This window comes from Lolium perenne, chromosome 2 (genome assembly GCF_019359855.2).
Source record: "Lolium perenne isolate Kyuss_39 chromosome 2, Kyuss_2.0, whole genome shotgun sequence".
NCBI lineage: Eukaryota > Viridiplantae > Streptophyta > Magnoliopsida > Poales > Poaceae > Lolium > Lolium perenne.
Window position 1 is genome coordinate 52,102,705 of NC_067245.2, and position 11,472 is coordinate 52,114,176.

Genomic DNA, 11,472 nt, shown 5'->3' on the forward strand with positions numbered 1-11,472 from the left:
GGCTGGTTTGGTCGCATTGCTTCCACGACTGCCGCGGCGTTCACGGGAACATGTTGTCGTCTCCGGCGCCGGCGGTCACGGGTCTGGGTTCCGAGCGTGTCTGGCGCGGCTGAGGTGTCACGGCGATGCTCAACCTGTCGAGGGAGGGGCCAGGGCTTGCTCGAGGTGGTGGCGCGGCGCGTGGCCAGTGACGTCTGCGAGCGTGCACACGCGCGACGTCATCGGCATGGCGTCGCCGTGCTGGGCGCGTGTGTTCCGGCCAGTGTCGAGCTCCTCCTCGACCGTGGCAATGCTAGGCGGTGCTAGGGCAGCAAGGTGGAGCTCTGGGACATGGTGGCCGTGGCTGGAGAAGAAAGAGGAGAGGGGTGGCTCGACATGTGGCATGTGGCCGGCATGGCCATGCCATAGCTTGCTATGCCTCTCTCCTTAGGGTTCCTATGTGCCATTAAGGTTGAGAGGGGGCAGGGGGACCATTTAGAATAGGTTGGGATAGATTAGGGTTGAGGTAGATCACTATTTCAAATAGTGTCAAATAGTTCCATATTTGGAATTTGTGAATTTTGTCCAAATTTGATTGAATTCAAATGGTTGACCAATTTGAATTGTGTGTGTTTAGTTGAGTTGTATTTGACCAGAGATGATGAGAGGTGGTGGTGGAAAAGTTTAATTCAAAGATTTGCAAAAATTGATAAGTGGGAGATTGTTACATATGTTAAAAAGTTGCAACTTTGGTTGAGCATAGCTAATGATCAAGAAAGAATTTGGCATGGTGATCTTTACAAAAAGTGTTCACCTTGATGTTGACTTTGATGTGGTGCAAAGAGTTAGCAAGAATTGGTTTGGGAAAAATGAATGGCAAGGGCTCAAAGTGGTGATCAGACTATAAATTTCAGTTTTGACCATTATCATATGTGAGTGGGATTTGTGTTTGAAAACCATTTGAATTGTGAATCTTTGATTCCAAAAGTTGTAGTAAGTGTTTAATAACATTACTCAACTAATGGTGAAGACCAAATAGGTCTAGGGTCAAAATTTATAAAAATGCCATAGGGCATATGTGAGGGTTTTTAGGGTTTTCTATTTTATGGAATTTCTTCCTCTTTGATTTATTTGATTGGTGATCTTCATATGATCACTCTAGGGTTTTAGAGCATAGCAAATACAAGTAATAACAATCATCATGGCATATCACTCAAATGCACAAGTCCTATGCATGGTACTATATGCAAAAAGAAAAGTTTTTGTTGGTTTGAAATTTTGCTTTCTGAAATTTTCTAACTTTCTTTTTATTGAATTTTGGGGTGTTACAGGGACCTCCCAGGCCGGAAAATCTGCCCCCGGGCCGGATTATCCGCCCCCCGAAAATCGCCCCTGGACTGGGCCGGATATTTGCCCAGAATTGGTCATTCGGGCCGGATTATCCGCCGGAAAGATCATGCTGGAAACCATCATAGTCCAACAAGGGAGGATAGAAACAAATGATGAAAGGTTTGACCTATCTAAAAAAGACATACCGGTAAAACCTCCAATCTCGAAAATGCAACAAGTTGCCCATGCAAAAACCATTCTCAATGAACTAGAGCTTGTCATGAGAATAAGCACAAGATCTAAAACATCACATGGATAAGATCCAAATAAAACCAAGAAAGATGATGAACCAAACTCGAAAACGCAACAAGTGATCTATGCGAAATCCGTTTTCGATGAACTAGAGTTTGTCATGAGAATAAGCACAAGCTCTAAAACATCACATGGATAAGGTCCAAATAACAACCAAGAAAGATGATGCAAGGATGCAAAGGTTTGAGTTCTCTCCGAACGATACGATCGAGTTACTCACTCTAGAGCCCTCTTGTCATGAGAATAAGCACAAGCTCTACAACATCACATGGATAAGGTCCAAATAACAACCAAGAAAGATGATGCAAGGATGCAAAGGTTTGAGCTCTCTCCGAACGATACGATCGAGTTACTCACTCGAGAGCCCTCTTGATAGTACGGCAACTAAACTATAAACCGGTCTCCGACTACACTATGAGACCTGTTGTGGGTATACTTCATGGGTGTACCATCGACAGTGCCTAGATCCGGCAAGCCCGGGTGGCCCACAGATGGTGATGAGGCATGTGGCCCATCGGGCGGCCCAGTTGCTGTTGATCATGAAGGAAGAAGTCCAGCCCAGGATCAGCAGGCCGGATCCGTACCGACCTAGGAGTGACCCGGATCCAGGGAGGCCCATGAGGAACCCGGATCCAGTACGACGTGTATGGAAGGCGGATCCGTGGCGTGCACGGCAAGATATTGTACCGTAGCTAGGCTATCTGTAATCCGGCTAGGACTCTCCATGTAAACCCTAGATCCGTGCGCCTTTATAAGCCGGATCCCGGGAGCCCTAGAGGCACAACCACAACTCATTGTAACAACGCGAAAGCGCCCAGATAATACCAGACAAGCAGCAGTAGGCCCTGTCATCGTGCAGGTGTTCCGAAGCTGGGTAACTCGCGTACCACCGTCCCGTGTGCACTCCGCCCTATGGCCCCTACTTCTTCTCCCCCTCGTGAGGATCCCTCCTCCGAGGTACCGTCGATTAGGCAACGACAGTTGGCGCCCACCGCGGGGCCTGTGGCGTCTGGAGGCCGGAACCGGGAGGGTTCCGCCATGGGAAGCTACGACGACACCATCGCTGTGGGGCGCGTCCTTTACGCCGGAAATCTGCCGATCGTCCCTCCGGATGAGTGCTGGATTCCGGCTAGGACAAACCCCGTCAAGCTCTCCATCGTCCCAATTGGCGGCATTCACATCTTCATCGGGAAACCGTCGATTCCGACGGAAACCCACCGGTAAGTAACGCAGACGCGACCGCCGCAGAGCTGGACGCCGTCGCGAAGATCCGATCTGAGATGCGGGAGCTTCCCAAGGAAGATTCCGCCTCGGATCTGGAAATTTCAAAGCCCACCCAATCCGCCCCGAGCAGGAAACAAAGGAGGAAGACCAATGCAGATCCGCCTGGGATTCCACGGTGTTAGAAAAGCAGAGGTGCCACTTCGTACACTTCTTGGCCCATACCGCCGGAACCGCCCCTCAAGAAGACGGAGTTGGTCCTGAGCAGGTAGAGGCACCGGAAAGCGGCGCAGATCCGGATCAGGCTCAGCTTGTCGGAGAAAGCGAAGCTCCGGTTGAAGAGTCGATTTTGGGCAATCTGAGCCCAATTTCCGGCGACACCCCGTCCACGGAATCTGATGACTTCGTTCGCAAGATAAGGGAGTACGGATACGGCGATCAGCCTGAAGTCGACTCCGCCCAGCCCAAGCAGGTTCTCGCAACGGTAGCAGCGGCTGGGACAAAGCGGATCCGGAGACCAAGTCAGCCAATCTGACCCCCAACCATCCCATCAAGGATCTCCAATGTCTCGAGTGCGACCCCAAAGGGATTCTCCCTCGGAGGAAATCTTGTCGGCGAGAGGAGGTGGCCGCGCGAGCAGTTCTTAACACACCTATAACCCCGGGCGACGCCGCAGATCTGGAGGCCCTAGAGACCGCGGAAAGGAAATGCTGGCCACAGCCAAGAGGCTCGCCGATACCGAAGCTGCGTTAAGGATAGGAAGGGCAGATCATGCAGCCTGGACGGAAAACTTCGAGAGACAGGACCGCGAGATTGCTGCCACACTCGAGCAGGTCAAGAGCATGAGGGCTGAGTGGGAGGTAAAGATGACCTATGCGCAGGCGGAGGCCGATCGAATTGTTAGAGAAGCAATTCCGCCTCGCAGAATACCCTTCAACACGCCCGCAGATCACCAGCCGCTGGAAACTCCAAAGGACAACATGCAGAAAGCTGCGGAATTGCTGAAGAAGAAGGACGAAGAAGTTGATATCAACTATCTCCGCACACTTGTCGCTTCAGCAATGCAGCAGCAGAACAAGGCAGATACTTCGCGCAGGTTGGAATCCAATCCGGATAACTGTGTATCTACCGCGCAGAAGGACGATGAATCGCACACCGGATCGTCGGAGCGCAGAAGAAGGGCCAGGGAGCACCCAAATCCGATCCCCGTTCCGTCACATACGCCTCCGTCGGATCCAAGGAAGGGAAAGGACGCGATGTACTCCGGAAGAGACAAATACCGCAACCCCTCACCTCCACCCAACGGTTACCCGCGACCCCCTCGCCGCCGTAGTCCAGCCGGAAACACCAGGCCCCTAGGGCATGGTGCGCTTGTTATCCGCGATAACGTGCTGCCAAGAAACAGAAACAGGGAGCGCTCGCCGGAACCTCGCCGGAATCAGAACAATGTTCATGAGCCTGAGCCCAGGAGGAGTCGGAATGAAGATCGCGGTCCAGAGCCTCGCCGGAACCGCGATCCGTAACCTCGTCGGAGCCGCGATCCGGAACCTCGCAGGAGCCGGGACCCGAGCCTCGTCGGAGCCGTGACCCGGAGCCTCGCCGGAACGACCGGGGCAGCCAGCGCCAAGGCGAAGGCAGCCACGGGAGCCGGAGTCAGCACCAGGAAGGCCGAGGAGATTCAGATGGCGGAAGCAAGAAGTCAGACCGCCCACCTCGCAGGTCTCCCTCACCACCACCTAGCGGTGGCGGCGGAGGTGGAGGCGGAGGCAATGGCCGGAGATCTCGCTCTCGCTCCAAGTCTCCTCGCCACGGCTCGCGCGACGCGCGGGACCGCCTTAACGAGTACAGAACCGACTACATTGGTCCGAAGTGCTTTGGCAGGATGATTCGAGAGGAACCAAAGCCAAGGATGAACCTCAAGCTACCCGGAAATCTGAAGCATTATGATGGCACCGAAAGGCCGGATACCTGGATTGAGGATTACTACAATGCTGTAACCTTCGCCGGAGGAACCCCTAACATCGCTGCCGCATGCTCCAGATTGTACCTTGTAGGTCCAGCCCGGATGCGGCTCGGCGACCTCGAGAAGAACTCCATCTTTTGCTTTGGTTCGACTGAAGAACGCTTTTGAGAAACACTTCAGGGGGCACCTACAAGAGACCTGCCACAACAAGCGACCTACGAGGCTTGCATCCGTAAGAAGGGCGAAACATCAAGGAATTTCCTCACCCGATGGTTGGCATGCGAAACGAGTGCGAGAACGTTGACAACCGCACGCAATGCACGCCTTCATTGGGGGCTTGCAGCGAGGAGGATTGCTGCGACACAAGCTAACCTGCATGGTCAATGCAAATCAACCGACGTTGGATGACATGATCACCATCGCTAGCGATCACACCTGCCGCCGACGACGACGCAGCGGTGATCTCGCAGCCACGGCAATCCCCACTGCACCAACAAAAGAAGAACCGTGACAACGGCGGCAGCAGCAGCCATAAGCGCAAGAACCCCGATGACCGTAAGAGTGGCGGATCCGAGATGGTCGCCATGGCGTTTCAACGCGGAGGTCCAGGAGGCGGAAGAGGACGCGGACGCGGAGGCGGAGCCGGCAGGGTCGGCAGCATACCTCCGAGGTCACTGCTGCCGGATCCCGCGCACCGCAAACCTATGAAGAGTACAGAGACATGCCCTGTCTGGCCCATCTGGATCCGGTTACAGGGAAGTCCACTCATACCAACCGCAACTGCAAGTGGGTCAATGATCTAAAGAACGACCCGGAGGCCGGATACAAGCGCGCCCGGAAGCACCGCCCTCGCGGAAAAGGTGGCAAGGGCAAGAACAAGGACAAGGAGGACGATAGTTCCGAGGCGATGGATGAGGATGATAACTCGCCGGATCCCAAGGCAGGATCCGCAGGAAAATCCAACCCATTCGACAAAAAGAGCGTGGGGGCTTACCACACTTTCCTCGGAACCCCAACAGTACGCGCCTCCAAGTCAGCTACCCGGATCCTGAACGCCATAGTTCCGGCGTGCCGCAAAGACGTCAGGTGGTCGGAAATCCCGTGCACATTTGATCGGAAGGATCATCCCGCAATTGTACCAAAGGAGTGCTACGCCTTGGTTGTAAGTCCCCGCATAGACGGGTATGACTTCTCCAAGTGCCTCATGGATGGCGGAGCTAGCCTGAACATCATGTACTGGAGACTCTAGAGCGGATGAACCTCACCAAGGAACAGCTCAAACACAGCACCACTGAGTTTCATGGCGTGGTTCCGGGTAAGAAGGCGAACTCCCTCGGCAGCATCACACTTCCCGTGGCTTTTGGCGATGTTCATAATTTCCGCGAAGAGAAGATCACGTTTGAAGTTGTGCCCTTCAAGAGCTCCTACCACGTCATCTTCGGCAGGCCCACCTACCACAAGTTCCACGCAAGAGCGTGCTACATCTACAACAAGCTCAAGATTCCGGGTCCTAAAGGTATGATTACCGTATCCGGAGACTACAAAAAAGCTCATGAGTGCGAGTTAGGCGAAGCCGCCTTCGCAGAGTCTGTGATATCCGGAGAAGAGCTGAAAGGCTACAGAGCCGCGGTGGATCCGACTGAGATGCAGACCACCAAGAAGCAAATCTCCGAGCAGAAAACCTCCTTCAAGCCCGCGATAGAAACCAAGAAGCACGACCTCATCCCAGGTGACTCTTCCAAGCAGGTTTCGATCGGAGCCAACATGGACCCCAAATAGGAAAGCGCGCTCGTCGAGTTCCTCCGCGCTAACATGGATATCTTCGCATGGCAACCTTCGACATGTCCGGAGTACCTAGGGAACTCGCCGAGCACTACCTCAACATAAATCCGGGGGCCAAACCAAGAAGCAAGCTATGCGACGCTTTGGAGATAAGAAGCGCCGCGCCATAGGAATGGAACTAGCAAAGTTACTAGAAGCAGGTTTTGTAATAGAAGTTATCCATACCGATTGGGTCGCGAATCCCGTCCTTGTACCCAAAAAGAACACTGAAATACTAAGAATGTGCATCGATTACTACGGCTTGAACAAACATTGCCCGAAGGATCCGTTCCCCTTGCCGCGCATTGACCAAGTCATTGATTCGACGAGGCGGGGCGGAACTTCGTGTTTTCTTGATGCGTATTCCGGGTATCATCAGATCCGGATGAAGGAATCCGACCAAAAGGCGACTTCATTCATTACCCCCTTTGGTACTTACTGCTATGTTACTATGCCTTTTGGTTTGAAAAATGCAGGTGCTACTTACCAACGTACGATGCGGCGGTGCTGAAGGACCAAATTGGCCGAACGTGCACGCGTACGTCGACGACAGCCCGGTCATGACCCGGACAGGATCCGACTTGATCAGCGATCTCACGAAACCTTCGACAACCTCCGCAGGTACAAGATGATGTTGAATCCGCTGAAGTGCGTCTTTGGCGTGCCAGTAGGAAAACTCCTTGGCTTCATAGTCTCTCACAGAGGCATTGAGGTTAACCCGGAAAAGATCAAGGCAATCCTGTGCATCAAAAGGCCAACTTGTCTCAAAGATGTGCAACGACTAACTGGTTGTGTTGCAGCAATCGCAGGTTTGTCAGCCGTCTTGGCGAGAAGGCACTACCTCTGTACAAGCTGCTGAAGAAAACAGAGACAAATTTATGCAGGGACGACGCGGGCGATGCAGCTCTTCGAGGGTTGAAGGAGATACTCACCTCCCCGCCTATCTTGGCAGCTCCAAAGTAGAGTCGAGCCAATGCTCCTTTATCCGGCAGCTACCAACAAAGTCGTCAGCCTCGTCATCGTGGTGGAGCGAAAGGAAGAAGGTCATGAATATGACGTCCGTGAGACCTGTCTACTACATCAGCGAGGTGCCGACGGAATCAAAACAGAGATATCCTCACTTTCGAAGCTAGCTTATGGCGTGTTCCTAGGCAGCCGGAAGTTGAGGCATTATTTCCAAGAGCATCCAGATGTGATCGTGAGCAAGGCTCCGCTGTCAACAATCCTCAACAACGCCGACGCAACAGGACGTACGGCTAAATGGGGCATCGAATTATCCGCCTTCGACATCGCTTACAATCCCAGGACTGCGGTAAAATCTCAGTTTATTGCAGATTTCGTTGCAGATTGGACAGAAGCTCCGGATGCAAGTCTGGAGCCGGAACCAGAAACATGGGTCATGCACTTCGACGGATCCAAGCAGCATCAAGGCTCAGGAGCCGGAGTCACCCTGAAGTCCCCTACCGGAGAAGAATTGCAGTATGTTCTGCAGATCCACTTCGAAGCTACCAACAACATGGCGGAATATGAGGCTCTACTACACGGTCTGCGCATCGCTAAGGAAATAGGGATCAAGCACATCATATGCTGTGGAGATTCCGACCTGGTGGCACAACAAGTAGCCGGAACCTGGAACGCCAGAAATTCCGTCATGGCGGCCTACAGAGACGAAGTTGACGAGATTGCCAAGAGCTTCCTCGGATACGAAGTCAAGTACGTCAGGAGAGACGATAACACAGCGGCAGACATGCTATCCAAGCTCGGATCCGGCAGGAAACCAATTCCGCCTGGCATTTTCCTGGAGCATCTCCGGATACCCTCAGTTAAGGGCGCTAACCCGGAAAACCCAGAGGTGGCAGTGTCTCCGGCTAGGGAAGTGATGGCTATCATTCCGGCCTGGACCCAGCCTTTCCTGGACTACCTCATCGATCAGAAGTTGCCAGAGGACGAGGTCCTCGCACGACAGATCGTCAGGCGAGCACGAACCTACACAATAGTTGATGGACAGCTCTACAAACGAAGTGCAGCAGGGGTATTTCTTAAATGCGTCTCCAATCAAGATGGCATTGAAATCCTCAGAGAGATCCACGCAGGGGACTGCGGGCATCACGCCGCTCCCAGATCACTCGTTGCAAAAGCTTTTCGGTTAGGTTTCTATTGGCTTACAGCTAAAGAAGACGCTGATAAAATAGTCAAGACCTGCCGAGGTTGTCAGTACTACGCTACTCAACCAAACGCTCCAGCCCAAGAGCTGAAGACCATACCTATCACCTGGCCATTTGCGGTCTGGGGGCTTGATATGGTTGGTAAGTTAAAAAAATCATCTCCTGGCGGTTTTGAGTACCTCCTGGTCGCTGTTGACAAGTTCAGCAAATGGATCGAGGCTAAGCCAGTGAGAAAAGCCGACGGTGCTACGGCACTAAAATTCGTCTGCAGCCTCGTGATGAGATTCGGCATCCCGCACAGCATAATCACAGATAATGGCACGAACTTTGCTCAAGGAGAATTGAGGGATTATTGTGAGACAATGGGGATACGACTGGACCTCGCATCTGTGGCTCATCCACAGTCCAATGGTCAGGTTGAAAGGGCTAACGGCCTAATATTATCAGGAATTAAACCACGCCTTGAAGGACCGCTGCGACGAGCAGCCGGAGCTTGGGCTGATGAGTTGGAGGCTGTTCTGTGGAGTTTACGAACTACCCCTAACAGATCAACAGGGTTTACCCCTTTTTTCCTGGTATACGGATCCGAAGCCGTACTTCCCTCCGACATCATCCACGATTCACCGCGAGTTTCCGCCTACAATGAAGAAACAGCTGACGAGGCAAGACAGCTATCTGTGGACCTGATCGAGGAAGCTCGGAACTTAGCAGATCAGAGATCCGCCATCTATCAGCAAAAGCTCCGACGTTATCACAGTCGTCGAGTTCGGAAACGCTCCTTTATGGCAGGAGACCTGGTCCTCCGCCTTCGACAGGTGAAAGACCATAAGCTGCAATCTCCATGGGAAGGACCCTTCGTCGTTAGCAAAGTGCTTCATAACGGGTCGTACTACCTTGTCGATTTCCGCGAGTTAAGGGATAGACCTGCTAACTGGCACCGGAAACGCAAGCGTGAGGATCCGGATGACATCTACGATGAAACAGATCGCCCTTGGAATATCGCACAACTACGTCCTTTCTACACTTAGCATATATTTTCCGAGTTCTAAACTCTGTAATAGTTATACATGATCAATGAAATAAAGCTTCTGGTTCACTCTTTTGAGTCTTTTACCTCCTTTACTTGTTCATTTTAGATCGTGTATGTTTTTTCCAACTAAAACCGCAGAGCTGGATATTTCCGCCTAGGCGTGTATGAAAGTTGTGATTTTCAAAATCGTCCTTTAGGACGTAAGCTTAAGTTTTCTGATAAAGTTGTTATCTGTTGCGAACTCGTGGATTCCTAGTAGCGATTTCCGGCACCTATGCCTGGGGGCTTGTTTCCACGGTTATGGACGGACTGCCATTGGGCTTCGTCGCCGCTGGCGAGCGTTTCCGGCTAAGGTTTTCCGGCTCGTGGAAGGTCAAGCGAGCAAGCCGGAAAATAACGAAGTCAGCACTTGCTTTCCGACATAAAACGAAACATGCACACAATATTTAACGGATAGCAGGATAAGTGTTTCCGCCCCATGCATAATTGTTTCGTTCCTAGCTACTTAAGAATTTAAAGTCTTATTACAAACCCTCGCTGGGGCCAAAATGATGCATTGCTTTTCCCGCAGGAATAAAAGTTCTCACTCCCCCTTAGCCGGAGAAGTTTTGCCCTCTGGATCTTGTTCCTTGGCGCCTTCGGCCGGAGAAGATACGTCTTCTTCACTTTCCTTTTCTTCGGAAGCAGCAGTGCTGGTCTTGGGTTCTTCTTGGGGCGCATCCTTGGAGCTGGTCCAGGTAAACTCGGCTCCGGATTCCGCAGGTCGCGCCTGGGCGTCGAGATCCTTCAAAAGTTCCGCTTCTAAGGCCTCGTCAGCAGCGAGGACGACCTTGTCGTAGAATTCCTCGTGCCGGATCCTGCGCGCGATGCGGGTGTCGTAGCCGCTCACTGCATCCAGCAGCTCGCCGACGTCCGCATCCGGAGGAACGCCCGTGGTCACTTCATCAAGATCAAGACCCGGAGTATGTGCTAGGCACATGGTCAAGGCCATTGCAGCTGCGCCTCGGGCTGAAGATGCTTGTAGATCAATCACCAGCTCCGGCAGAACGTCCATCTTACCAATAAGCTTGCGCACGTCACAAGTGCGGCTCCTTTTGATGTTCAAATTATGGCATATTTTGCGGGAGGCGGAGATGAGATCCTTGCAGTCATCACCCGCGAGTTGCAGAAGATCGTCTCGTGGGAACAAATTCCGGCGCTGTTCCGGGTACCCAAGCGGCTCTACATAAAAAGATAATCAGGATATAGGCATGCAATTTGAGCGCAAAGTAAAAAAGAATCGGAGCAAATATCTTGACAAGGTTCCGATATCATACCCAAGATGTTCTCATTGAGCAAGTCCCAGTGCTGCTCATTGTCTCCATGAATTTCCGGAGTCCGTTGAGCTCCTTTTGCTGCCTCTGATGGTCTCGCTGTCAGCATTCTTTTTCAGCTCCAGCTCGCCCTTCTCCCTGATATGCTCGGAGTTTTTCTCCGCCAGCTGCTTTTCGGCCTGCTCCCTCTTAAGTTCCGCCTCCTTTAGTTTCGTCTCCAATTCTTGGTACGAGGAGCGCAGGTTCTCAAGTTCAGTCGAAGCTGTTGCAAGGGAGGAGGATGCGCCTATAATAATATACGTTAACAGCAAATTTGAAGTCGGAATTTGGTTAATAACG

The 11,472-nt window shown here is 52.3% G+C and overlaps 1 protein-coding gene across 1 annotated transcript; it reads right to left on the reverse strand.

The window, feature by feature from the left end:
• Positions 1-10,233: 10,233 nt before the first annotated feature.
• On the reverse strand, positions 10,234-11,167 carry LOC139835151 (uncharacterized). Its single transcript, XM_071825111.1, has 2 exons — positions 11,137-11,167; positions 10,234-11,041 (listed from the first exon to the last, which is right to left on the reverse strand). The coding sequence occupies exon 2, from the start codon at positions 10,872-10,874 to the stop codon at positions 10,404-10,406; it is 471 nt and encodes a 156-aa protein (XP_071681212.1). The 5' UTR covers positions 10,875-11,041; positions 11,137-11,167; the 3' UTR covers positions 10,234-10,403.
• Between the last annotated feature and the right edge of the window lie 305 nt (positions 11,168-11,472).